Genomic DNA, 27,580 nt, shown 5'->3' on the forward strand with positions numbered 1-27,580 from the left:
GGACCCAGTGTAGCTGTGTGTGTGTTATTGTTTTTGTTGTTGATCATGTGTGCCATGGTCTACATGAAGCTCAGACTACCTCAGGTGTCCATTTTTGCTTTTCACCTTGTCTGAAACAGGGTCTCACTGGTTTCCCTGTGCTCAGGCTAGCTGGCCCACAAACTTCCTGAGATTTTCTTGTCTCTGCCTGCCATTTTACCATAGGAACACTGGGATTATAGAACTACTGCTGTGCCCAGCTTTATATGGATTCTAGAAATTGAAATTTGGGTCTTTATTCTTGCATGAGCTTTAGTCATGGAGCCGCCTCCTCATCCCTACCACAGTGCAGCTTTAACCGCAGCATCTATTCTCACGACTTAACATTCAGACCTTGAGGAAACACTTCTATTTACTGTTTGCCTTCTACCATCAAACTCAAGGATGATCATACTCTAACCTGAAAAGATTTTACCATCAAGAACACTGATGTTTCTAACAACGGTGGATAAACCCCATCACAGAAAGTATGGCTACAGCACAGCCTTGCCTCATGCAACATGATTTCCACCCCATCGCCCACCTGGGGGCCGGTGGGGCTAACATCATCTTCTTGCTTTTCCAATGCATGGTTCCAGAGGCATGGAAGTAATCTTTGCAGAAGCTGTACCTGGCAACAAAAAAAACTTCAGGGAATATTGAAGCTGGGGGTGTAACTTAGTCATTAGGGTTCTAGCCTTAAGGCACAAAGCCACAAGAGAGCTTCCCAGCACTGCAGAAACCAAGCATGACATGCCTGTACTCCCGGTACTCATGAACTATGAACATGTCTTTAATCCTAGTACTCATGAACATGCCTATAATCCCAGTACTCAAGAGGTAGAGGCAGGAGGATCAATGTTATCATCAGCTACATAGTCTTTGAGGCCAGGTTGGGATACATGCAATCCTCTTCCCCAGAAGACCATGATGTAATTTAAAACATCATAAGTAAATCAATAAGTGTGCAAATCTAGAGAAGACATTCATGATTCTGATACCAATACTATACACTGAAGACCAACTGTTCTTAAAGCAATAATATTGCAATAATTATATACATGCAAAAGATTTTAAACTTAAATAAAAGTAAAAAATTCACCATTGCTTAAATTGTATGTTCATTGTAATTTTCCTTTTCTTTTTAAATTTTTGTGTGCCATTTCACAAATAAATATAAAGATAGTTCTATGTTAAAATTCTTCATATTTATTTTGTATATTCCTTGATGAAAATTCTCTTCAGATTTTGGACATTCTCTGGTTTCTAACCCTTCAAAACACAAATCCTGAGAGAATATTTGTTCTGATAACACAATTAGTGATTTTTGCTGAAAAAAAGATAAAACATATATCATGATATAAACACATTATAAATTATTATTTAGGTGTTTCATCTTATTTCTCATCTAATGATTATAAACTTATCCACAAAATATCCAGAAACTTGCAATAACAAATTTATTTGTATCAGAGACTTTCTCAACAAAAATCTTAATTTCATATAGATTTTCCCCCAGCATAATGTTTTATTTGTTACATTCTGTCTAGTAGTATATTTATTTGATGTATAATTTGTAAAATTTAGGCACATGATGTTTGGGCTTTTGACTATTTTCTTGTCTTGGGCTCCACAAACATTAGCTTCAGGTCAGAGACAAAACAAACAAAACAGACAAAACAGTGTGAGGAGGCCCTGAGAGATGACAGAACTGCTTGTGAGCCCAGGTTCTGCTTCAAAACAAGGCCACTTGCGACCAGGCTGTGTCTGCTCTTACAAGACAACACTACTGCAGGATCCCCACGGCCATTCTGAGGCATGCTATTCTTCATTTTCAGTAGGACCTCCTCCACATTGCAGGAACCTGGATCTGGAGAATGAGCTCTGAAAACGAAGGTGAAGTGTGGCTCTTGTACCACAGGGTTGGAGCTGTGCAAAGCCATCCCACGCCAGGTGATAGGAGCCCATTCGCTCCTTACCTAGGCAAGATGTCACCCGCAGAATGAAGAAAGAAGTGCCTCCTTGACTTTTCTGCTGATAGCTGCCTGGAAGAACGGTATCAGGACAAATGTCCTGGAGTGAGGCTGCTACAAGTCCAAGAGGAGTGGAGACATTTGAATAAGGTTCCTCTTATCCTAGACCTCAGGCCGTTTCAGTTGCCCATTAACTAGAGAAGAACCTTTTCTTCTGTGCCTATGACATCACAGCACACTTAAAAATCACCAATGAAAACAAAATATCCAAAGATGGCTGGTGACTTCAGGTCACTGTGACTTTATAAAGGATTCCGTATCTGCTGCTCCTTCTCTGACGGAAGTAGCCAGGACACATGGGGATTTCTCTCCACAAGCACCAAGGATTGCTTTACCACCACACATACATACAAACAAGGCCTCTATCCAATCCTGCTATCCCATCTATTTATAGGTACAAATGTTTTGTTCTAGTGAGTGGGGTTGGGGTATTAGAGATAAAGTTTGGCATATACCAGGGGAGGAGGAAGAAAAATCAGGACCTAAGTTCAGCGCATTTTTTGTTACTGTACTTCCCCGTCCTTTTTTTTTATTCTTTCAAAGGAAGCCCTAAAATCTCTCTGGAAACTCAGAAGGTTTGGGCATAAAACTTGAAAAAGCCTGATGTAAGACATGAAAATACTGTTTTTCAATCAGGCTCAAATTTCTGAAATAATGTTCTCTTTTTGCATGTTTTTGGGAAGGATGCTGGTAATATGGTTACAAAATCTTTAGCAGACACATAAAATGGTCATTCTATTGTCTTTGAGTTCCCTCATGCCTGTGCACAGATGATTTATAGATTGAGTGGATTTAGGCAATCTTTATATCAGATACCCTAAACCTTTGAGATGAGGTTTGTTTTCCTGTGCTTTCCTAATGGGGTTGCAAGAGAGGCCAGGCCTATGTCTTTCAAATAAAATTCAATGTCTTTCTTGGCATGAGGCTTTTCATGCAGCTGCCCCACAAATAGTTATGATTAATTAATAAAAAACAGCAAAATAAAGTTTAAACTTTTGTGGGTGCTTTTCTGTCTTGGCACCTGGTTAGCTGATCAGCCAGAAAACAGTAATTTGTAAAAAATTAATCACCATAATCCATTTACAAAGATATAGTATTAAAACCTAGACACTTAGAGATATACTGAAAACTAATAAGAGAAGGAGGGGAAGAAGAAAGGAAGGAAGGAAGAAAGAAAGGAAGGGAGGAAGGGAGGGAGGGAGGAAAAAGGGAGGGAGACGGAGAGAGAGATGAAAGGAAAGGCATGGGAAGGGAAGAAGGAAGGAAGTATAGGCATAGGAAAAGAAGAAGGAGGGGAAGATGGAGGGAGGGAAGAGGTGGGGACAGAAGATAGGGAAAGAAGTAAGAAAGTTCAGAGTTTTAAAAATACAAGCTAAAACAATGTACCAACAACTGGGCTGGTTCTCTATAAACACACACAGCAAGTCCCACCAGTGTGGAGAGAGCAGTTTCCACAGTTTCTCTCCCAGCTCCCCAGGTTGTTGCAGCTTTTGTTATCTAAAAAGCACTTTTCTTAAGCCCACCTTGAGTCACTAATATCATCTTGGTACAATATATTATTTAGGGCATTGACTAAGTCCTGTAAACACAAAGGAACCCTCAAATATAAGAACCAAAATAAGATGTTTATTTGCTTCTCTTAGTAGCTCTAAGTTGAGACCCAGTGAACATTGTCCTCTTTTGAGCAAATTCCAAATGACCTGGAGCTGCAGTGAGTTAAGAGCACTTGATGATCTTGCAGAAGACACAGGCTTGATTACCAGCACCCACATGGCAGCTCACAACCATTTCTAACTCCAGCTCTAGGGCATCCAATACCATATTCTGGCCTCTGAGGGCACCAGACATTCACACAATGTATATGCATGCATCCATGGAAAACACACACACAGAGACACACAGACACAGACACACAGACACACACACACACACACACACACACACACACACACCACTGCCTGTTTTGGCTCCTGAAAATTGTTTTTATATTTTTACATAATTGCAAAACCTGGAAAGACAATATTTGTAGCATGGGAAGAATAAAAATTCAATCTTCAGTGTCTATTTAAATAAAATTTGATTTATTGAAATATACCAACACTCCTTCAACTCATAGTCAAGAGTGGCCAATAGTTGCTTTTGCAAATAATGGCAAAGATGAATAATAAAACCTAGTCTATGTGACCCCAGAGACTGAACACTGACTGTGCTGCACTTTTACAGAAGTTGTCTAAATCCAGTTCCAGGTGGAACAGAAGGCTCTTTCCCATGTGTTCTATCTGAAGCTTTGAGTTTCTTCCATCTCTGATGATGCTGTTTGTCAGCAGGCAATGGTCATGGTCTGCTATGCACTGGATATTTTCTTCTCAAAAATCATATGTTGAAGCCCAATGCAACTGAATTTGGAAATATCTTTGTGATCGTTAATATTGGTGGTCAACTTAATAAGATCTAGAATTACCTAAAAGATCAGCTCTGACTGCGATGAGATAGTTTCTTCTATACAGAACAGGGATGCTGCACCCATAAAATCTCAATAGCACAGTTGCCTAAATAGCCCACAGTGATAGCCCCAGTTGACATGCCAATGTGAAAAGGGAAACACCCACAGACTCCACACTAGAGGGAGAGCTGCAAGCAATCAGAGCTGCTGAGAGAGAAGATTCAGTCTTCTCCAGGGCAGAGCCAATGGCCAACAGGATATCCAAGCTGTTTAGTCCTAAACACATTTACACATGAGCAACACTAAATAGAATCAGTAAATCGTGAAGTCTGTGCGTGTGTGTATGTGTGTGTGTGTGTGTGTGTGTGTGTGTGTGTGTGTGTGTGTGTGTGTGTGTGGTTTAGAGAGGGATAAGGAGAAAGAGGAGGAGGAGAAGAAGAAAGAGGCTATGGTTTGAAATGAAGTGATAGAGTGGAGTGAACATAGAAAGAGTTGGAGGGAAAGGAGGCATGGTAGAAATGTACTCATATGAAAGTCTTAAAAATAAAAAGGGTTAGATATAAACTGAAAAGAAGACAGATTCTGGGCAAGAAAGAGCCATGAACCACTGCTGCTGAGTTCGGTTTCAACTTTATATAAACCAAGCGCAGAAAACAGTGCTACCTGCCTTTAGGGTGATCCCCCATCTTGATTGACAGAATCAGGATTACCTAGTTGTTATGATAGGTATACTCTTTTCCTTTCTTTCTTCCTTCCTTCCTTCCTTCCTTCCTTCCTTCCTTCTTTCCTTCCTTCTTCCCTCCCTCCCTTCCTCCCTCCCTTCCTTCCTTCTTTCCTTTCTTCCTTCCTCCCTTCCTTTCTTCCTTCTTTCCTTCCTTCTTTCCTTCCTTCCTTCCTTCCTTCCTTCCTTCCTTCCTTCCTTCCTTCCTTTCTTTTTGTTGTTTTATTTTGTTTTTCAAAAACAGATTTTTCTCTGTGTAGCCCTGGCTGTCCTGGAACTCACTGTGTCTGTCTGGACTTGAACTCAGAGATCCATCTGCCTTTACCTCCTGAGTGCTGGAATTAAAGGCATGCGCCACCATGGCCTGGCAAATGGTCTTAATATAGTTACTAGATTTAAATTCTAGTAGGATTGTTGTGCTATAAGACAAGGACTACTCAATCCTTCCCTTCCCTCTATCAACACAAAGGGAAGCCACTAGAAGTTTCTAGGCCGACTGGGGTGGGGGGAGAAATAACCTGTAAGCTACACAGACTGATGCAGTCACAGTCACTTCACTGATGCTCTTACTCAGATATTTTATACATAGATACTGGTGCAATTATAAGATGAAATCAGAGAGTCTAGATTGCGGGGGGGGGGCGGTTCTGTGAAATTCTGGCACACACTGAATTATATACACAGGAATTAAAATTTAAAATCTTGTTATCTGACATCCATTAGGTTCCCTACTAGGCAGGGCTCAAGTTTTGCTATATTCATTACACTAAGTTCCTTTCTTCCTTCTCCCCTCCCTCCCTCCCTCTCTCCCTCCCTCCCTCCCTCCCTTCCTCCCTCCCTCCCTACCTCCCTCCCTCCCTACCTCCCTACCTTCCTTCCTCCCTCCCTCCCTCCCTCCCTCCCTTCCTTCCTTCTTTCCCCCTCCCTTTTTTCCTGTCGCCCAAGATAGGGATTGACTGCACTGGCCAGGCCTCCAACTCCTAGGCTCAAGTAATTCTCCCAACCTCTTCACAGTAGTCAGTACTATAAGCATAAGCACTTTTGACATAAAGGAAAATTGTTTCACAAGGGACATAATTTTACTACTGGAGTGTTTCCAGATCCCCAGAGGACACCAGTATAGCTGTGTTTTCTGTGTCAACAGGCCCCAAGCTGTCCATCCTAAGTTCCTAGCTGTTGACTCCTGTGCAGTGATCCCCTCTGTCCTCTTTCAGCCACTGTGAAATACAACGAGACACTACATTTGGGCAAAGTTTATTGATTTCTTATTATTTTTATTATATATATATAGCTATTTTTAAATACAGTGACAAAATACTTTCATTTTTAAAGGGACAGGGTAAATTTGACTCACAAATATTATCAAAGATGTTTATCTTGCCAGGCACTATGGTACATAGTTATATTCAGCTCTCAGGAGAATGAAGCAGGAGGATCCTGGGTTTGAAGCCAGCCTGGGTTACATAGTGAGACTCCTTTAAAAAATCTTTTTTAATTATTGGGACTGGATAAATGGCTCAGCAGTTAAAAGCTCTTGTTGTTCTTGCAGAAAACCCAGATTCAATTTCCAACAACCATAGCGTAGCTAACAACCATCTGTCAAAGGGATTCTAGTCAAAGGGACTCTGATGCCCTCTTTTGACTTCTCAGGTACCAAACATGTATTTGGTGCACAGACATACATGAGGGAAGCAAATCATTTACACATATAAAATAAAAATCTAAAATTATAATACTAATAAAGCTCTTATCTTGATTAGATACTTTGTGTGAAAAAAATAGCTAATGTCCATGGACAACTAAGCAAAGAGAAGGAGGCAGTTTACTAAATAACCCCATCTCACCCCATATAGGGACCAATCACTTCCTTGTCACTGAAAGCTGAGTGTTGGTGCCCTTGGCTCCCAGGAACATGCTGTTGAAACTATTGTCCTGCTTCTGAATTGATAAAAGGCAAGCCTGAACATCTGCATTAGAGCCACAGACAGGACGCCTGCCAGTGCTGTGTCCTGATATGACAGATGGAATAATACTGAACATCCTTAGAACATAAGACAGCTCTTAAAGACTGAAGAGTAAACATATTAGAACATTCTGGTCGTTCTGTGGTGTCTCTCAGTCTCATCAGAGCAGCCTACACCTGGAAAGGGATTCCCCAGAAACAGAAAAGTTACTTCAAATTAATGGGGAGAAGTCCCCTAATAAATTCAATGGGCTAACCAGATACTCAATGGAAAACTTTCAACTATCAATTTGTGTCTCTATATAACAAGACAATTAAGTTTCAGAAGAATTGAAGAGCCAAATGTAAACAAATTTTAACCATATTAAAAGGAAGTGTAGGCGGGCTAGAGAGATGTCTCAGTGGTTAAGAGTGCAGACTGCAGCAGGACCGGGGTTCCGTTCCCAGAACCTATGTAGAGTGTTTCACAACCATCTGACCACCAGCTACAGGGAGTCTAATAATCTCTTCTAACCCCCATGGTAATTCCTCACTAATGTGGCATACATTCACTTAGCTACACACACACACACACACACACACACACACACACACACACACAAATGTAAAAATAAAATACATCTTTTAAAAAGGAAAATGAGAAAGAAAAAATTCTTCAGTAAGAGATGTATGCAGAGACTGCTCTTAAGAGACACAACCAAATATTACAAAAAGAAAAACTGATATATGGGTCATGCTTAAACCTTCCAGAAGACAAAGACATCAAGGGTAACAGGGGAGCACAGAGTCAGCAAGACATTTATTATATGTAACCCCACATACATACACACACAGAACATACACACACATAACATACATACACACAAACATACACACATACATACACACATACATACATACACACATACACACAAACATACACACATAGACACACATACACACATGATACACATATACACACATGCTTACACACATACACACATAATACACATATACACACATGCTTACACACATACACACATACACACACATACATACACACAAGCTTTCTAAATCAGTAAGCCATCTAAAAGAATAAGCAAATGTAACTTGATTTAAAAAATCAAAGAGCTTGTCAAGCCACGATGCTGCATATCTGTAATTTTAGAAGTAAGAGGTCTGAGGAAGAAGAAGTCTCATGAGTTCAAAGCCAGCCTGGACCACAAAAAGTCAAAATACTTCTATTAACAATAGTAATAAAGAAAAGGTTCTCAGACAATGAGAAACTTTTCACTATCTGTCCAGGCATACTACAAACATTGAACTACAGATACTGCATATTATATGAGGAAAGAGGTCCTCGGGGATGTCTGTGTATCATTGGGTTGGAGTGAGGTGAGGTGGGAAAAAGACTTAAAATGAAAAATAAATATGGAAATGTTGATTAATTTATAATTGAAAAACTGTCTACTTCAATTCTACTACCATGTAAGCTATTTATAGAAAAAATGCTTAAGCATAAATAGGAAGAATCATATACAAGAATGCATAGAAATTTTATAAAAATGAGAACTGGAGTGGGAATGCTTGTGTGGGAAGGACTGGATAAATTGTGGAGCATTGTGCGACCATTTGAAAGGATCTGCAGCCGGGCGGTGGTGGCGCACGCCTTTAATCCCAGCACTCGGGAGGCAGAGGCAGGCGGATCTCTGTGAGTTCGAGACCAGCCTGGTCTACAAGAGCTAGTTCCAGGACAGGCTCCAAAGCCACAGAGAAACCCTGTCTCGAAAAACCAAAAAAAAAAAAAGAAAAAAAAAAAAAAAAAAGAAAGGATCTGCAGTTATATATAGTGTGTACGAAAGTTCTCTATGCCATCAATTAGTGAAAATGTAAGTATTTCAGTTTAATAGCGAGCTATTTTGTTTAGCATTGGTATGAGAGTGCATGTTCTTGTATACAACTTGGTCTAATTTATTTACAGACTGAAAGGAAAACTGACGTGTTTCTAATCCTGTATTTGAAGGCACTGAGAGAGGTCAAAAGGATGTGTGTATAGGGCAGTATTCACATCTTGGTGGTTCCTTTGAAGAATGCAAGGCCAAGGTATACTTGGGTTATCTGCTATTCTTAAGAATAACTTATGGAAAAGGCCCCACTCATCCAGTCGTTGCTATTTATGCAGTTAAATTGGAAATGAGCCACAGGCATTGATGGACACCTTTCGGAGCCTACTCATATTCCCACCTTTCCCAGAGCACCAACTTCTGGATTCTCCAGTCAGCTTGACCAACTGTGAAGTGAGCCTGGTCATGGTTCATGCCCTTGTGATCTTAAAACATTTGAGTAGAAATGGAGTCTTTTATAGCATTTGTTCGTTCTCTGCTAGTACGTTTTAAAGTGGGAAAGTGAGTTTAAAAACACTTTTTTTCTCCCCAAGCACTTTGACCAACGATAATTCTGAAATGTCAAGGTATCTTGGTATAAATCTCAAAACCAAAAGCAACACCCCCCACACACAAACACACTGTAAGGTGAAATTAACATATATCTATAATTATATCCTAAGTTAAATAAAACAGTTAAAAATGCCCAATGTCCTTTAACATCTTTTTAATTTCAGAAATGGCAATGTTACTTCCACATTTAAAAAAACACCATAGAAATAGTGTAAGGAAAATTTATAACAAACTTATAGTTATTGTTTTACACTTTAGTAAATTCAAGCTAAACCAACATCAAATTAACCAGAATTAAGTTCAGGCCTCTGGTTTTCTGCCTTCAGAGCTGGGGCTTGGTTTCCTCCTTCCCTAGAGCATAGGGCACCTTCCACACATCCTTCACTCCCGGAACAGCTGCCTAAAAAGGCAACTTTCACAGCTGGGGTTGACAATACAGCAAGCACTTCACAGACAGGAATGGGGGAAACAATGCGAGAGTCTGAGTAAAAATCAGTTTAGGAAAAGGTAGAATTTCATATGATATAATATAAGTGTCTGGGCTGTTGTAAAGGAATATGCTTGCCACTTGCACACAGGCTGCAGCCTGGAACTATTCGGAAGACACTTTCATTTTTAACAAGAGCCCGCTACTGTCCCTCCATTGAAAAATAGACCCTAACCATTAAGCCCCGATCGAAAGGAGATGTGATATTAATTTTCAGTGACCTCGCCTGAGACGAAGGTGTGTGTGTGTCTGTGACAAATAAAAGTTGTTGGTTTTTTTTAAAAGTCTGTATATCTAATGGGGAGGACTAACTAGCCAATGCATCGTGAAGTACCCAGGATTTCAATGTAAATACATTGAAATGCTAAGAAAAATTTACAAAATTGCTTTGTTCTGCACGACAGTAGCATTACTGTAGCTCACAGCTTCGTAAACCAGTAGGATATTATGAAATTATGATCACATTCGTCGTCACTGCTTCGCCCTAGGGAAAGGCAGTTGACGACGATTGAAGTCAGAAGGGAAGGTTGGAACTGAGTTCATCCCAGTGCCTACCGACCATCTTCACACAGAGACCATGGAAGAGAATGGGCTCTTTCTTCCTTTGGATTGTCAGCTGTGCCTGCCTCTGCTGTGAAACTTGCCGGCAGAAAAGGGGTGGTTGAAACTGTTAAGATGTGTCCTTGTTGTTTAAGCCGCCGCGGTGGCCTCTGTGAACCAGAGAGCCTGTCCTCAACCTATTGCACAAGCGCGCGAAAGACAGCGAATGCGACCAAGGAACCTTATATAACAGAAATCCGGGAACAGCACAAAATGAGATCAAATCATAGTGCGCATCTGCCTGGCGCACAAAAATGAAAAGCCACCCTCCTTTCTGATTTAGATTGTGCCATGCTGGGTTTCTGACCACTAATTGAGGAGATTGAAGAATAGAGAGTGCGATTAGTCTTGGAAATAGCCCCTTTATTATATACTTTAGCCGCTTCTAGAGCACAAAAAAAAAATGTGGACTCTTAGGTGAGGCTCAGCTCTGCATGGCCATGTTAAGGAAGAAAGGTTCAAATGATGCTAATTCTGTTAGGTTTTCAAAAGTCTGCTTTAGCTCTTAAGAGAAGTGGACGGTAGCAAGAGCAGCAGAGCCCAGCCATCCTAGCAGGCGACTTGGTGCTCCACTTCGAGGACTCTCTAAACTGCCACAAGTTCTGCTCAGTCTTCGGCGGATTACAAAACACTGCATAGAGCTTGTGGTAGTTGCTCTTTCTCCTTACTCCAGATGCCTTCAGGTTCCAACCTGAAGATCCAACGTCTCCAGCTCGATCTTCTGCACACCTGGACTACAGCAGCAGTGGCACCTGAGATCGCCTCGCCCCACCTCTGCCTCTCCACATCCCTACCTCTTCAGAGCTTGTCCTGAGAAGCACGCGCTTTCCTGTCCTTGACATCCATAGCCTGGCCTTCGCTGGCCAGCCCAACGACACCAAGAGAGGTTGCTGGGTGCCAGAAACTCTAACCTCCAGCTAATCAAAAAGGAAACACCTGGTGCATCTCCGCGACCTTTTCGCGTCCAGCCACGCATGGTGACATTTCCAGCTCAGGGAGCAGCTAAGATACAGGATTTGCATCACCGCGACCTCTGGAGCCCCAGGCTTCGGGCAGCTTCTTGGATTACTCCCCTGAGCAGGAAGGAGAAAGCCTGCTTTCCTGGAGCTGCGAGGCGAGAGCAAGCGGAGCGGCGCCCCGCTGGGAGAATGCTGCTGCCCGGGGCTCGGGGGGGCGGCCAGCCGCAGCTTCTCCGCGAGGGGTTAACTGCAGCTCCTGCGGCCAGGCGGGCGCGATCGCTTCCTCTCCCGCTGCCCCGGAACATGGATTCTGCGCCCACGAGATGTTCGCGGGCTGAACCAGGCAGTCAGGAAACATGAGAAGGCCTCGGTATTCCGGGTCCCGGGCCGCGAGCGTCCGTTTGGGTAAATAAAGCCGAGACGACGGCGGTGGCGGCGTTGAGCTCGTCGAAGCCTTCGCCGAGAACATGCGTCGGGGATGGGAGTGTGCCTAGCTCCAAGAAGGGACAGCCAGCCGCTGGCGGAGGGCTGCGCGGCCACAGGTACGGCCCTGGGTCCCCTCCCCTGAGCCCAGCCTCAGGCTCGCCCAGGCTGAGTCGCAGCTGCTCCCCAGCAATCAGGACGCCGGGGCTATGCCCTCCCCTCCCCCCTCCCCTTGCCCCACCTCTGTCTGAGGTCGAGTGGGGAGCGCTCCTGGGTGTTGATCAAGGCTGGAGGAAGGATCTGGGAACCAGTTGGCAGCCCACCTGGTTGCCTTTGCTTTGCTTTCTAATTATCCACAGGCCAGTTCCGCAGGGAGCGCGCTCCCCAGCACAGCTAGGACAAAATCTGGGTAAGTGCAGAGCACAAGAGCAGAAATGGGTTGTAAGGGACCTTTCACGGGACCAAGGAAGACTTAGGAATTATAGGTTTTAACTGCCCCCACGCCCCACGCCGACCCATTGTAATGGTTCGGATCTCTAGGACGTGTGCCAACCTCCTGCCACCGCGCCCGCAGTTGCAGACCTGAACCATGGCTGTGTTTGCAGTCTGTGGGAAAGGTCCTAGATAGCAAACCTCACCATGACTTTGCTAGAGAAAAGGCGCTGTTGTGTCTGGGGTGTCGGGGAAGGACGCCTGCACCAGCAAAGAGGCTTGCTTGATAGGCAATCGTCGAAACAGGAGCGCCCAGCTCACAAACTTGCTTTGACACTTATCGCCAAGGCTGTATGTGCACCCCGACCGGTACCTATCTGCTCAGGATTCAGCCCTAGGGGGCAACGCTGAGGCCACCAGAGATTTGACTTCACTTTCCATATCAACACTGACAGTGGCCGTCGCTTAGTCGCTGTGGCTTTTCCTAAGTGTTGCGTGTGGCCGCCACTGCAGTGACTAAAGGGCGGGGCAGGGGGCGTTGGCGAGTGTAGACGCTGCGCACTCTGGAAGCAGTATGTGTGTGTTGAGGGGGTGCTGGCAGCTCTATGTGAACGGCTCGAAGTAGACCGAGATACCAGGAGTTGCCAAGGGGGAGATCTGACCGCTGGGCATGGTCCAGATATCGCGGCGATATTGCAGTTTTTCTGCGGTGGTGCGGCCTTGCTCCTGATGCCTGCACCTGGTGGCTGAGGCCTCCAAGACGCTCTAACTCCAGAGGTGAGCTGCGGGCTGTCCCGAAGGCCGGTGGCCACAATCTGAAAGGTGCGGGGGTCACTGCCTGCTAGGAGGCTTCAGACATCTGAAATGGGCTCAAATTCCTGAGGACTGTAATCCTCAGAAACCCCGGTCCTGGTGCCTTCGCTTTGAGTGCCCCAGGAAAATTCGGGAATTTGTGATACATTTGTCCTGAGACCATTTAATTTTCTGGTTTGGGGCTCTACGCCTAACTTTCTCCGCTGTCCTTATTTCAGCGGGAAACTTTAACCGAAAGAAGCAGAGGACTCCGCTATATGGTCCAAGATCTAGAAAACATGGACATCCCTTGACACCAAGACCTAGGACGCACTGACCCGCCCCTGTGGATGCAATTATTCATGTTACCCAAAATCGTCCCATCCCTCCAACTCCTTCTGCTTACCCTAGAAGAGGCTTTATTCTGTGTGTGGTGCTTAACGAATGTCCATTCCTCCTCCTCCTCCTCCTCCTCCTCCTCCTCCTCCTCCTCCTCCTCCTCCTCCTCCTCCTCCTCCTCCTCCTCTTCTTCCTCCTTCTTTTTCTTTTTATTCTAATTCTGTTTCGCTGTCCTACTTGTGTGTCTATTAGAGACCGAAAAGTTGGTTTGGAAATTGCGTTCTTTACCTCGGTAGGTAAATTATTTCTGTTTGAAGTTCCTAGAGGTGTGGGAGCTTGACTGCCCGGAGAAGAGCAGGGACCTGTCCCAGGGTTCTGTGTAGGTAGCCTGGTGCTGAAGAAGGCCGTTCACTAGTCTACCAGCAGCAATCCAGCCCTGGCCCTCAGCTCAGCAGCCCGGGAGTCCCCATCAAGTTCAGGGCTCCTGAGCGGTGGGAACCTGAGCACAGTCCGGAGTAACATGATGCGCCTTGATCTTCTAGAACCGGAGCCCTGCTGCGGAGTTCCTGGCGCCCAGCTCCAACGCGCTGCGGCAACGCCGCGGATCCCTGCCAGCCCGCACCATGAACACCATTGTCTTTAACAAGCTCGGGGGAGCGGTGCTTTTTGAGGACCGAGGTACCCCAGAGCGGGAACGTGGCAGCAGGCCATACGGTGGCATCTTGGACAGTCCACACACACGCCCGGAGGTGGGCATTCCAGATGGCCCGCCCCTCAAGGACAACCTCGGTCTGAGACACCGGAGGACTGGGTATGCTCATCGGCCTGTGCGGACCCGCTAGTCCGGAGGGTAGAAGCGGCGATTTGCGGGGAGGGTTGTGAAGCGCAAACTAAAATTTGGGAATAGGGAGTCTGCAGCTTCCCTCCTGGCCTCAAACACCCGATTCTTGAGGATTTACCTTCTCAAAACTGAAGGGACTAATTCCGTAGAACAGTTCAAAAGAGACTTGGTGGAAATTGAGTTGATGCACAGTCCTCCCACACTTAGAGGTCCCTGGCAATCTGGGACCTGGCGTAGTTTCTTGCTTTCTCTGCATATCGAGGGAGTAGATTGAGTGCTTTACTCTGTGACTGGGTAAAGTCATAGAGTCAAACAGACAGTTGGTCCCAGGTAAGGTCTCGGTCACCGGAGGATGTCACCTTGGCCTCAAGGTTCCCTTGGCCTGGGACTAGGTCGGTTCCCATACCGGGACTAGGTTGGTTCCCATACTGGGACTACGTCGGTTCCGTATGGCGTCCCTGGCGCTCACAGCTCGGCAGAGTCCGCGGCGAGCCCGGAGGAGGAGGCTGCAGACCTGCCGACTTTCGGTTTCTAGGGTTAAGCGGGTTGTCGTCGCCCGGGAGCTTTGGGGTGAGCCATCTGCCGTGTGGCAGTAGGGTAGTGTGTGCCCGGCCAGGTCTTGGCAGTTCCTAAAGCGGCCGGCCTCCTCCTAAACCACAACACCGGCTGCTTGTTTTACCGCACTGATGCTTAGTAGAAGAGATTAGGTTGTCGCAAACTGTTACAACCAGTCAGCGAGGATGGAATTACATTTCAAAGAGTTAGAAGCTGTCGTCCGGGAGGCAGGGGCGCAAGCGCTCGAGCGGGGACTGGGCTGGGAGCGCTTGCAGTTGTGCGGCGACACCTCCCGGAGCCTCTCGGGAGCGCATCACCCACCAACTCTAGAGAGATGGTTGCTTTGTTTGCTCCTCTTGGAAGTCTGCTTTCCTGGGGTCTTTTACAAACCTTCACCTATTGGGACGACGTTTCACAGGTTCCACTCTTCCTAAGAAGGAAAGAGGCCCTAGACTGTTTCCTAGGGTCTGCTGTTTTCCCAGCTTCCCGCATTTCCAGAGCATCAAATGAAATAGGGAGTCTAGGCAGTTGTTTCTGCCTTCAGAGTAAGTGTTCCCTGACCTTTGGCAACCAGCAGTCCCAGGACCTTAGCAAGAGGACTTAGAGGGCCGACCCTCCCTCTGAGGCCAGAGCCTCTCAATGGTCTGTAGAAGCAGGCGAAGAAAGGATCAGTTAGCTCTGGATCCAGATCTACAGTCTAGAGAATAGTTTTCCACGTGGCATTCGCCCCTACCCCTGCAATCCTGCCTTGCAGGGATCAAGATAGCTCCCCTTTTCAATATAAACGTAAGGCCTTGCACTGGCACAGGACCCCATTGTCAAACAGGCTAGAGAGATGCACAGGAGCCCGTTCTCCCACAGAGAAGTAAAAAGTTGTGGGTTTCCTTTTCTTGCTTTGCCCCAACTGTGGGGGCTTTTAGAATTGAGGTGCATAAGGATAGAGACCCAGGATTGCTGGCGGTGGGGTTCAGTTAAGCCTAGGCTTGGTGCTGACATCATAGAAATGTGACCTATCATGTATTCCTGCGGGCTACCAAAAAGGTGCCACTAACACGTCCCTCTCTTCTCCTCATGTGCCAGGGTCCGACAGAATGGAGGGAAGGTGAGGCACAAGCGACAGGCCCTGCAAGACATGGCGCGGCCTCTTAAGCAGTGGCTTTATAAGCACCGTGACAACCCTTACCCCACGAAGACCGAGAAGATATTGTTGGCCCTCGGTTCGCAGATGACACTAGTGCAGGTAATCCAGACCCCTCAGACCGGTGTCTTCCCTCCTCGCCAGCCGCTGAGGAGCAGAAACGCAGTGCTACTGCGGTTGCGCCTCTCTCTAGGAAGGATGGTGACCAGGCAGGTCCAGATACCCTGGTTTCTGTTGCGGAGGAGGATGAGGCACACAGGTGCCAGGTCCTATCGTAGAAAAGAGATTTCACCCCTAACAGTCACCTCGGTGCGAATGATTGGGTCCAGAAGGAGTTTGTGTGATGCATTGGTCGGGGTGGCGGGAATAGAAGGCCTGCTGGAATGGGATAAAAAGGTGATGGGTATGGATCTGGGTTCATAGCCGCGATGGATAAGGGTGGTGCAACCCACCGTGGTTCTCAGTCTTCAGTGTTTGTTAGTTACTAGGGAGTGTGCTTAGAGCACAGATTGTTGCATCCTGCTTTGCTCATCGTTCCTTACTATGTAGTTCTGGGGCGGGGCCATAAAATGCATATCTAACAAGTTCCTAGGTGGTGCTGAAGATGCTTGTCCAGCTTTGAGAACCCCGGGGCCTGAGGGTGCATATCGGACCTCAAGTTAAAGCACTCTACAGATTCAGATTAAGTAAGAACAACCATTCAGAGGTAAGCCAGAAAGCAAGAAAGCTGGGAAGAATGCAGCCTCCTCGTGTCACACACTGTTTTCTCGTGGGCTGAGGAGAGAAGATTCCAGATTGTGAGTGGCCGGTTCACTTTGTCAGTTGTAGAGAAATCATACCAGCGTGTTTTTTTCCTAGTGAACAAACACTGCTTTGTGTTTAATTAGCTTTTCTGAGCACAATCTTACCGCAAACCGCCCGTACAGAGCAGCTCCTCCCATTTTTACCAAGGTGCAGGGGAGCTGTGGATAAATGATAGAGGAACAAATACCATTACACTGCAATTTTCCTTACATAGTGATGTGAACTTCTGTGTAAACAACATTTAGGAAGAGGAGGCCGCAGGGTGAGCGGGAAAACTCCATATATTATAGTAGCACAAGTGAGAAAGTTTGGACATCTCATTAAACATCTGAGGACGCTGTGAGATCCAAAATAAAGCTGCACGCGATAACATAAAAATCTCTTTCCAGAGTATTTCCAGATTCATTTAAGAATTACGGGAAAGTTTGACAAAGCATTTGCGCTGGCTTGTAACAAGTCTCCACAAAATTCCAACATGTATTTTTCTGCTTATTTTCAGAAAACAGTTTTAGAGAGAAACATCTGCTTTCTTTCCTATCAACAGGAAATTGTAATAATGGTGATTTGCCACAGCACTGGAGGCAGAAACTAGTTCCTCATTTTTGGCTTGAGATCTGTTTAACACAAAACTGAACCTTGCAAAAGCAGTTTTCTAAATAGTTATTACAATAAGAAAAACGACTTACGAAAAAAAATGCATATGATTCAATATTAACTTGAACAGGCCTGTCACTTATTCTAGACATACGCCCACTTACAGAAAAACATGAATTCTAGCAGAAAGTTCTACAATCAATTACATTATTCTGGATGATCATGTGGCTTCACTGCTGTTCATATGTAAAGCAAGTTTATTTGACATGTTTTTAAAAATAATGTTTAGTGATTAAAAAGTAGCATTTGTAGCTATGAGAGAAATTTTATATTTTAATTGTTAGCTTGAATGAACTGAAATGCAAAGTTATATTCTTAATTTAGTTATATAGTTACTTGCCACTTGTAATGATAGCTTCAATACAAATAACTGCTTTCACGCTTATATCTTGGTAACACGACTACATTTTTCTAATTTATGTGTATTTTTTATTCAAAATTATTTATTCTTTTATACAGTTCAGAACATAAAATATGTAATTCTTAGGTGAGGAAAAGATTGTTTGCAATTAGATGATACATGTATAACAATGATTTTTATTATTTTCAGTAAGATAAATTTCTTAAACTTTAAAATGATAAGTGGAAAAATTTGAAATGTATAAAATTTCCACTCAGGGATTTTATTTGTAATCCACCTTAGGTTCAGTTATTTTCCACCATGCGCAATGGCATATGCAAAAGATATATGTAATATGTGATGTATACCCACACATCCAATTATATAGGAATTTATATGAGTCAAGCATGAATTAGACATCCAAAGTATATTCCAGCTTTATGGAAGCAGTATAAATTATGCAAATACTTTACACTTCTGGAGGAAAAACATAGAGCTGTGATCTGAGTCAAGCTTTGGTCCTTGCAAATTAGAATCTTGTCTTGAGTCAGTCTCTCCCTGTGAGTCACTTTCTCCTGTGGAAGTTTCATCAGAAGAGTGTTCATGTCTCACTCATGTGGTTCACACCATAGCATGGCTCTCTCCGGGCAGCACACTATCCCTACATGCTTGTAGAGTGATTGGCTTTCTTCTGGGAAATGGCATTCGAATCACATAGCTTTCCAGAATGTCTTTCTGACAATTACAGGAAAGCTGGAACTCTTGCTTTAGTTTCAGAACATAGCAGAGAACTCACAGCTTATTAACTTCATCCTACAGGGTGAAGTCTTCAGAACAAGAACAAGTATGACTCACTTTGTTTTCAAAATGTCTACAAATATACTACACATGCAAGCCTGCAGGCAGATGTGAAAGCTGCCCTTGCTTCTGTCTGAACTCATGATTCTTGTTGACTACAGGGCCTACTCTTGCTTCTTTCTCATGGATTGTTACAACAGGCTGTGACCATAACTATTTTATTCCTCAACAGAATATATTAAGTTTGAGCATTTATTTTACATTTAACATTTTCCTCTGAGTGTGTGTCAAACTTTTCCTGTACTGTAATTCTCCTTTCCTTTGCTCCTCTTAAACTGCCGAGGGAAGGTGTGAGCCCTGGTCAGCAATCGGGAGTAAAAAGATGGAAATATGTTTTAGAACCTTTTCTGATACATAGAATCCTGGAGGACACTGATCAGCACCTACAGTTTTTCATCCCTGAGAAAATGAATTAACTAATGATCACGTGATTCTCGCTTACTGTTTGTTATTCATTCACCTCAACATTTTGGCCCTAATTTGCTATCACTGTGCTTAACTTTTCTTTGCGCACATCATCTTTATGAGAGCATAAAAAGTAGAGTATTTCTTTATGACATGCTTTGGTGTCAGCCAAACAAAATCTTAGACTTGATTTGATTCATATTAATAACATTGTTCATAGATTAAAAAATATGCTGTGTATTCCTAAATTAAGAATCGCTTGTGCTTTTGTGGAGCAATAACAAATGGTATGAGATGGAAAGTTTGTATCATCACAAGATATGTAGCTTCCAAAGAATAATGCTTGGGAGTTGAGACTGCTTCTTCCATTAATATAACTTCGCATTAATATAATATAATGATGTGCTCATGGACATTTGATAAAATCATAGTATTACAAAAAATTTGTTTCCAACATTGGCCTAGCTGTTTTTGCTGGTAGTTGAGTATTTATTCTGAGAAAATACTTGTTACATATTCAACAAAATCTTAGACAAGGCCTTATATGTCATTCCAAGTGCTACTGGTACAGAGAGAAGATCCCCAATATTTACATAATAATTCAGACTAGGTTTGTTAATTTAATATGTTCAAAACTGGAGAGACTCCAGCTCATTCCTTTGGGTTCACACAGCAATTCCTCTGTCCACACAACACACCTAAGCACCTTTAGTAAAGATGTGTGGAAAACCACTTTCTCTTCCAGCTTCTAGATACTTGGCTCTTTAAGCCTTTGCTATAAAATATGCAGTTTTAAAAGCACTTCTGACATTAAAATGCTGTTCCAGAGTCTACCTTTGGTAAGAGAATATGCACAACCACATGAAGGAATCCAAAGTAAGTGTAAAATGTTGAAAATGGGAGTCTATATTTTTAGTGTCAGTGACACAGAAATTTACATTTAATCAATGAGGAAAAGTGAAAAATATGCAAATTCACCAACCATTAGTACTTTTATTGTTCACAGAAGTCAATATTAAACACCCCAGGCTGCACTTAGCTGTTAAGTTGTACTATACATTTCTGGTCATAAAATACAGAAAGCATATGTATGCTAGCAGACTTGGTGTTGGTCAAACTTATGAAGCAACTTTAGAAAAAGCCTATGTTAAAGATCACTGACCTTTCTGAAAAATCATGTAATGTCACTATAATAGGTTCAGAATTAGAAATATTTAACACAGTAAAAAGTAGATGATCTCCAATTGTGAAAACCCAATTAATTCCCTTTGACATTTAAATATTCTTCCATTTTTATGCATTAGAATTATAGCATACTATGATTATAGTTATTATATTAAACATAATTAGTGCATTATGTTTGTTTTTTAACTAGAAGGCCATTTCACTTTTATTATATGAAGTGTCATGAGGATTGGGTTTTATACCCTATCATCTGTGTATAACACAAGTTAGTCAACACTGGTTAAGATCTAGCTAATGCAGTCTGAATTAAATGTTGTTTAGTAAAGAAAGTGACACAAAAAGGTTTGGTGTTGAGTGCTATAAACATAGGAGAAGTTGCAGGCTGGGTGCTCTGTGTGAGAGGTGTAAAGACAGGCCTACTCACACACTACTGATTTTAAAAGACAGTGCTGGGACTAGGAAGCAGGTTGGATAGTGGGCTGCAGAGAGGCTGGTGGATAGTGACAGCGGCTTCACAGCTCTCTCCTCTTAGAGAAGATGAAGATGTTAGGAAATGTCTGGTCCATTTTACAACAGGTGAAGGGCTTTCTATCTGTTTGTCTGTCTGTTTGTTTGTTTCACACCAAGGAGCAAAACCAGAGCTTTGCATATGCTAGGCAAATGCTCTACCACTATGTCATAGCCCAGTGGATGAAGTATGCAAAGGTCAGGAAAAGCTGGAATGAATGAACTAAATTTACATGACATGACATGTTTTTAGATAATTCAGAACAGAAAACCAGGCCACTTTTCATTATACCACAGTCGTATTAGTGATTAGGACATTAGTGATGACTTGAAAAAGTAAACTGATTAAGTCAAAACAATGCATCACATTTAAATTTGATGTTCACTTTTAGATCCATTTAAGAAAACAGAATGGAAACTAGGGAAGTTTGAAAGAATGTTTTTAAAGTTTCCAACTAATAATCATGAAGATTTCATGAAAATTTAGGCAGTGAGTGAGATAACCAGAGGGGAGGGAGGGAAAGGGAGTGACCAGGAGCTCTTTGCTTCCATGGTGAATGACTGACCTTGTTCTCAGATTACCACTGTTGTTTTAGGGATTCAGGTGTGACATTTGTAGATTCGTGTGTGTGTGTGTGTGTGTGTGTGTGTGCATGTGTGTATGTGTGTGTGCGCGCGTGTGTGTGCATGTGCGTGTATGCGTGTTGATATATCCGTTACAAGACCTGCACTTTACACCACAGCTAGCATGCAATAGCTACTTCCTGCATATTTGCTGAATGAATACTCCTGGAGTCGTCTATGTGTGGAGGATGGAAAGACTGAGAATTTGAAGCACTGAACCATAGTCATAACAGTTCAGCTTGACGGGTATAGAAGCTGATGACTAAGACTTTTGAAGGGATCTGGTACACACTGTGAAAGCACAGCTTTTCAAGGTAGAAGAGGGCAATGTGAATGTAGTCAATGTTGACTTTATATTAAAAAAATACATGCTAGACAAGGAGAAAAATGTAATTTTTCTTTTTAAAACAGTAATCACTATAGTTTTAGTAATAATTAGATATTGATCAATTTACAAAAATACTTATTTTGTATTTATAATATTTATACTCTACTATAAATGCCCTAAATAAATTTATAGTATGACTAAGAAACAAAAAAATAATTTTCTACAAACTATTATAGTAATAGGAGTTTGGGTTCTGGAACAAATTGACAGAAAAATTATATTTATATAGTTCATATTTTTAAAAGCAAATTTTGTCCTTTTAATTTTTTTTAAGAGCTGTCGATATCCTGATAGCACATTTTATCCTCTAGGAACTCAATGGCTTGAAGGAAGACTGAAAGTAATTCAAAAGTCATTTCTTTGTCTTCCCTGATGTTTCTAACAGCAGACGTTTAGTTTCTAGCAGGTGTTCTGACCCCCTTCCCCACTCCTCTGATGGCTCCACCTTTGAACATTTTCTACCTTCTCTGTTAAGTGTCTAGTTTCGTTAATTGGCTTCCAGAGCTCGGCCCTGGACTCTCTTCAGTTCGCCTACTCATAACTAAGCCTGAAGGTGAACCTCTAAACCTGTAACTCTCAAATTGGACCCTCTCTTTCTTTAAGTCTTATGTTCACCTTTTGTTTTCCTGTTGAACCTTCATCTGTGTGCTTCTCTAGTACCTTAGCTTAGACATTCCCCCAACAGGACACCGGCACATCCTCAGAAAGATTTCTTATTTTTCAAAATTTCAGGGCAACACAAATTGGTTGACTCAACGTCACCATTAACTTCCACTCATTGTGTGTGTGGATTCTTATATCATTTATCCTCAATCCCTTTTCCCCTTGCCCTCTCTTTTGAGATGGTGCCTCCCACTTTTCCCCAAGCTGACCCCAAATCCTGGCCTTAAGTGATTCTTCTGCCTCAGCCTCCCAAATAGCTAAGATCACAGGTTATGTATAGCAGCAACACTGGTCTTAGATCCTTTAAATGAAAGTAATTGCATAATCGCCATGTTTTAATGCTTTGTTAATTGAAAAACTGATGGTGTTTTAGGTGTCCAATTGGTTTGCTAATGCTAGACGTCGGCTGAAGAACACTGTTCGTCAGCCAGATTTGAGCTGGGCCTTAAGAATAAAGCTATACAACAAGTATGTGCAAGGCAACGCCGAGCGGCTCAGCGTGAGTAGCGACGACTCCTGCTCTGAAGGTTCGTTCAGATTCTATGTTCCTGTCTTTGTTTTGCCATTATATAAGTCCACCAAGGTGCTGTCTTAATGGTTAACCACTAATATTGTAGTGCCACAGATTTATTTTTTAGTGAGGCAACTTCATCCTTACAGTATATAAAGCAACAGGAATTATAGCCATTCCCTCTGTTTATAGATTTGTCATGTGTGGGGAGAAAGCATTTTCCTTAAAATTAAATACCCTATGGAACAATTACATAGGCTCCTGTTTCCTTTTACCTAAAAATTAATCTTATATATCAAAATAATTCTGCATATGGCATATATTCTTCAATTTTGCATATTTTTAATGACTGTGACAGTTGAGCATTTAGGGAAAGTATGTGCAAACACTAGTTGGTGATGTTTTTCCCCTTAGATGGAGAAAATCCCCCAAGAAATCACACGAACGAAGTGGGCTACAGCACCCCTGCCCATCACACTGTCACTAAAGGGGAGAACTCAGTGATAAAAGCTGGAGTGAGGCCCGAGTCAAGGGCAGCTGAGGACTACGTGTCGCCTCCCAAGTACAAGAGCAGCTTGTTGAACCGTTACCTTAACGACTCTTTAAGACATGTCATGGCCACAAGCACTGCCATGATGGGAAAAACAAGGCAAAGGAACCATTCGGGATCTTTTAGCTCCAATGAATTTGAGGAAGAGTTGGTGTCTCCGTCGTCATCAGAAACTGAAGGCAACTTTGTCTATCGCACAGGTAAGTCCAGGCTTTGTTGTAATTATGGTAACCTGTGTAAGACAGATAGAAATCTGTGGCAGAGGGATTTATTATAAGAGATATAAGAAAGCCAGAAGATACTTGATTTACATAATTAGCATAAGATAATTATGGATTGCCATAATTAATTCTGGTGTAAAGCTTTTGATTTTTTTAAACTGGCAATGGTTATATTTGTTAGTCGATCATGGTCTCAGAGAGCCTGAGATACTTTGCTCTTTAATAGTAAGGCTAAAAATATTCATTCTTACAGATAATTTTAATTATGATGACGTGATAACAGTATTGATTAAGAAAATCAATATTTTGTGTGCGCATCTGTGTATGGGCCCATGTGTGCCAGATACCTTCCTCTATTGTTCTCAGCTTTATTCCTTGAGATTTGGTCTCTCATTGGATCCAGAAATCCTCCTGTCTCTGACACACCAGCACTGGGGTTACAGGCACATGGCCCATCATGCTTAGCTTTTTTATGTGGGTGCTGGGCATCTGAACTCAGGTCCTCATGCCCATGCAACAAGTTTGCTTTCCCTCTGAGTTATTTTGCTTGCCTGGCAATAACAATATTTAAAAGATGCCTATGCTTCCTTTATAAGTAATCATTAAAGGATTGTGCTGGACTGTGGTTAGCCATGCAAATGTTCCATATTTTCTTTTATATACTTTGATTGCTTGAAGTGAAAGAAAATTATACAAATTAACACACCTGCCAGCATTTTCAGGAGGAGAAACACAAACCTAGATCCACTTACTTTGGAAACTTCACTTTTATATCTGGAAAGTACAAGTTGGGCTGATAAGTAGCTTTGAAGATTTTATAGTCATTCCAGAAATATTGAGCTGATTTCTACATGTCCAAAGCATTCAGATGGAGTAGCAGGTTGGTGAAAATTATTATCTTGATTTTAGCTCAGCAGGACTTGCTTTTAAGGAGTCTTTGAGCATAGTTACTTTGGAATAAGGGATAGGTGAGATTTACATCTAGTACTGATGCAGCCTGGCTCCAAAAAACACCAACGAATGAGTCTAATGTTAGATCTGAAGACAGGAAAGCACTCAACCTAGCCCGTTACACCACGATGAGAAAACCAGCCAAGAACACACAATAGTTAAGCATTGACTGAACAGCACAGCACAGCTAAACCTGCACAAGAAGTTTCAGGAGGGACACCTCTTGTATCTACTACCATCAATCATTGCCCATAGTTACCCGACGCTAATCAATGTCTGTAGCTATACTACTGTCTGTATTTATCCTACTGCCAATCAGTGCCTATAGTCAACCTACCACCATCAGCCATTGCCTGTAGCTAACCTACCACCACCAGTCATTGCCTATAGTTAACCTACCACTATCAGTCATTGCCTGTAGCTAACCTACCACCACCAGTCATTGCCTGTAGTTAACCTACCACCATCAGCCATTGCCTGTAGCTAACCTACCACCACCAGTCATTGCCTGTAGTTAACCTACCACCATCAGCCATTGCCTGTAGCTAACCTACCACCACCAGTCATTGCCTGTAGTTAACCTACCACCATCAGCCATTGCCTGTAGCTAACCTACCACCACCAGTCATTGCCTGTAGTTAACCTACCACCATCAGCCATTGCCTGTAGCTAACCTACCACCACCAGTCATTGCCTGTAGTTAACCTACCACCATCAGCCATTGCCTGTAGCTAACCTACCACCACCAGTCATTGCTTGTAGTTAACCTACCACTATCAGTCATTGCCTGTAGCTAACCTACCACCACCAGTCATTGCCTATAGTTCACCTATCACCACCAGTCATTGCCTGTAGCTAACCTACCACCACCAGTCATTGCCTGTAGTTAACCTACCACCATCAGCCATTGCCTGTAGCTAACCTACCACCACCAGTCATTGCTTGTAGTTAACCTACCACTATCAGTCATTGCCTGTAGCTAACCTACCACCACCAGTCATTGCCTATAGTTCACCTATCACCACCAGTCATTGCCTGTAGCTAACCTACCACCATCAGTCATTACCTGTAGCTAACCTACCACCATCAAGCTAACCTACCACCACCAGTCATTACCTATAGTTCACCTACCACCACCAGTCATTGCCTGTAGCTAACCTACCACCATCAGTCATTGCCTGTAGCTAACCTACCACTATCAGTCATTGCCTGTAGCTAACCTACCATCACCAGTCATTGTCTATAGTTAACTTACCACCATCAGTCACTGCCTGTAGTTAACCTACCACCATCAAGCAATCTACCACCACCAGTCATTGCCTGTAGTTCACCTACCACCATCAGTCATTGCCTGTAGCTAACCTACTACCATCAGTCATTGCCTGTAGTTATCTTACCACTAACAATCATGTTTTATAGTTTTGCTACTACCATTGACAATGATGTTATTCCCCCAGAATTTATTAAGTACAATGTGTCCAACATCATAGCAAAAGTGATATCTAAATTATATTCTTAAAGAAGAATGAGGTAGATAATTTCCTGTCACTGGAAACTTTTCCAGTGAGATTTAGTTCTTCTTTTTTTGTATTATGAAACTCATTTATCATTTTTTATTGTTTTTATTGAGCTATACATTTTTCTCTGCTCCTCTCCCTTCCTCTTCCCTCCCCTTCTACCCTCTCCCATGGTTCCAATGCTCCAAATTTACTCAGGAGATCTTGTCTTTTGCTAATTACCATCTACATTAGATCCATGTATGACTCTCTTAGGGTACTCTTTGTTGTTTGTTGTCTAGGTTCTCTGGGATTGTGAATTGTAGGCTAGGTTTTTTGGTTTTTTTTTTTTTTTGCTTTGTATCTAAAAGACATTTGTGAGTGAGTACATATGATATTTGTCTTTCTGGATCTGGGTTACCTCACTCAATTTGATGTTTTCTAGATCCATCCATATGCCTGCAAATTTCAAGAAGTCATTCTTTTTGTGCTATGTAATACTCCACATTGTGTAAATGTACCACATTTTCCTTATCCATTCTTTGGTCAAGGGGCATTTAGATTGTTTCCAGGTTCTGGCTATGACAAACAATGCTGCTATGAACATAGTTGAGCACATGTCCTTGTGGTATGGTTGAGCATACTTTGGGTATATACCCAAAAGTGGTATTGCTGGGTCTTGAGGTAGATTGTTTCCTAATTTTCTGAGAAATTGCCATACTGATTTCCAAAGGGGCTGTACCAGTTTGCACTCCCACCAGCAATGAAGGAGTGTTCCCTTTACCCCATATCCTCTCCATCATATCATCAGTGATTTGATCTTGGTCATTCTTACAGGTATAAGATGGAATCTCAGAGTTGCTTTAATTTGCATTTCTCTGATGGTTAAGGATGTTGGGCATTTCCTTAAGTATCTTTCAGCCATTTTAGATTCCTCTGTTGAGAGTTCTCTGTTTAGGTCTGTACTCCCCGCCCCCACCTTTTTATTGGATTATTTGTTCTTTTGATGACCAATTTTTTGAGTTCTTTGTATATTTTGGAGATCAAACTTCCGTCTGATATGGGGTTGGTGAAGATCTTTTCCCAGTTTGTAGGCTGTCGTTTTTCTTGTTGACTGTGTCCTTTGCTTTGCAGAAGCTTCTTAGTTTCAGGAGGTCCCATTTATTAATTGTTGCTCTCAGTGTCTGTGCTACTCGGGTTATATTTAGGAAGTGATCTCCTGTGCCAATGTGTTCAAGTGTACT

The 27,580-nt window shown here is 42.7% G+C and overlaps 1 protein-coding gene across 1 annotated transcript in view; it reads left to right on the forward strand.

Moving 5' to 3' along the window:
* The first annotated feature begins 14,268 nt into the window (after positions 1–14,268).
* Positions 14,269–27,580, forward strand: part of Mkx (mohawk homeobox) — a 70,592-nt gene continuing 57,280 nt past the window's right edge. Inside the window, exons 1-4 of the mRNA XM_038335415.1 lie at positions 14,269–14,456; positions 16,122–16,281; positions 22,981–23,134; positions 23,533–23,868. Coding sequence (XP_038191343.1) covers positions 14,269–14,456; positions 16,122–16,281; positions 22,981–23,134; positions 23,533–23,868 — 838 coding nt within the window. The remainder of the gene's footprint in view (positions 14,457–16,121; positions 16,282–22,980; positions 23,135–23,532; positions 23,869–27,580) is intronic.

This window comes from Arvicola amphibius, chromosome 6, assembly GCF_903992535.2.
Source record: "Arvicola amphibius chromosome 6, mArvAmp1.2, whole genome shotgun sequence".
Taxonomy (NCBI): domain Eukaryota; kingdom Metazoa; phylum Chordata; class Mammalia; order Rodentia; family Cricetidae; genus Arvicola; species Arvicola amphibius.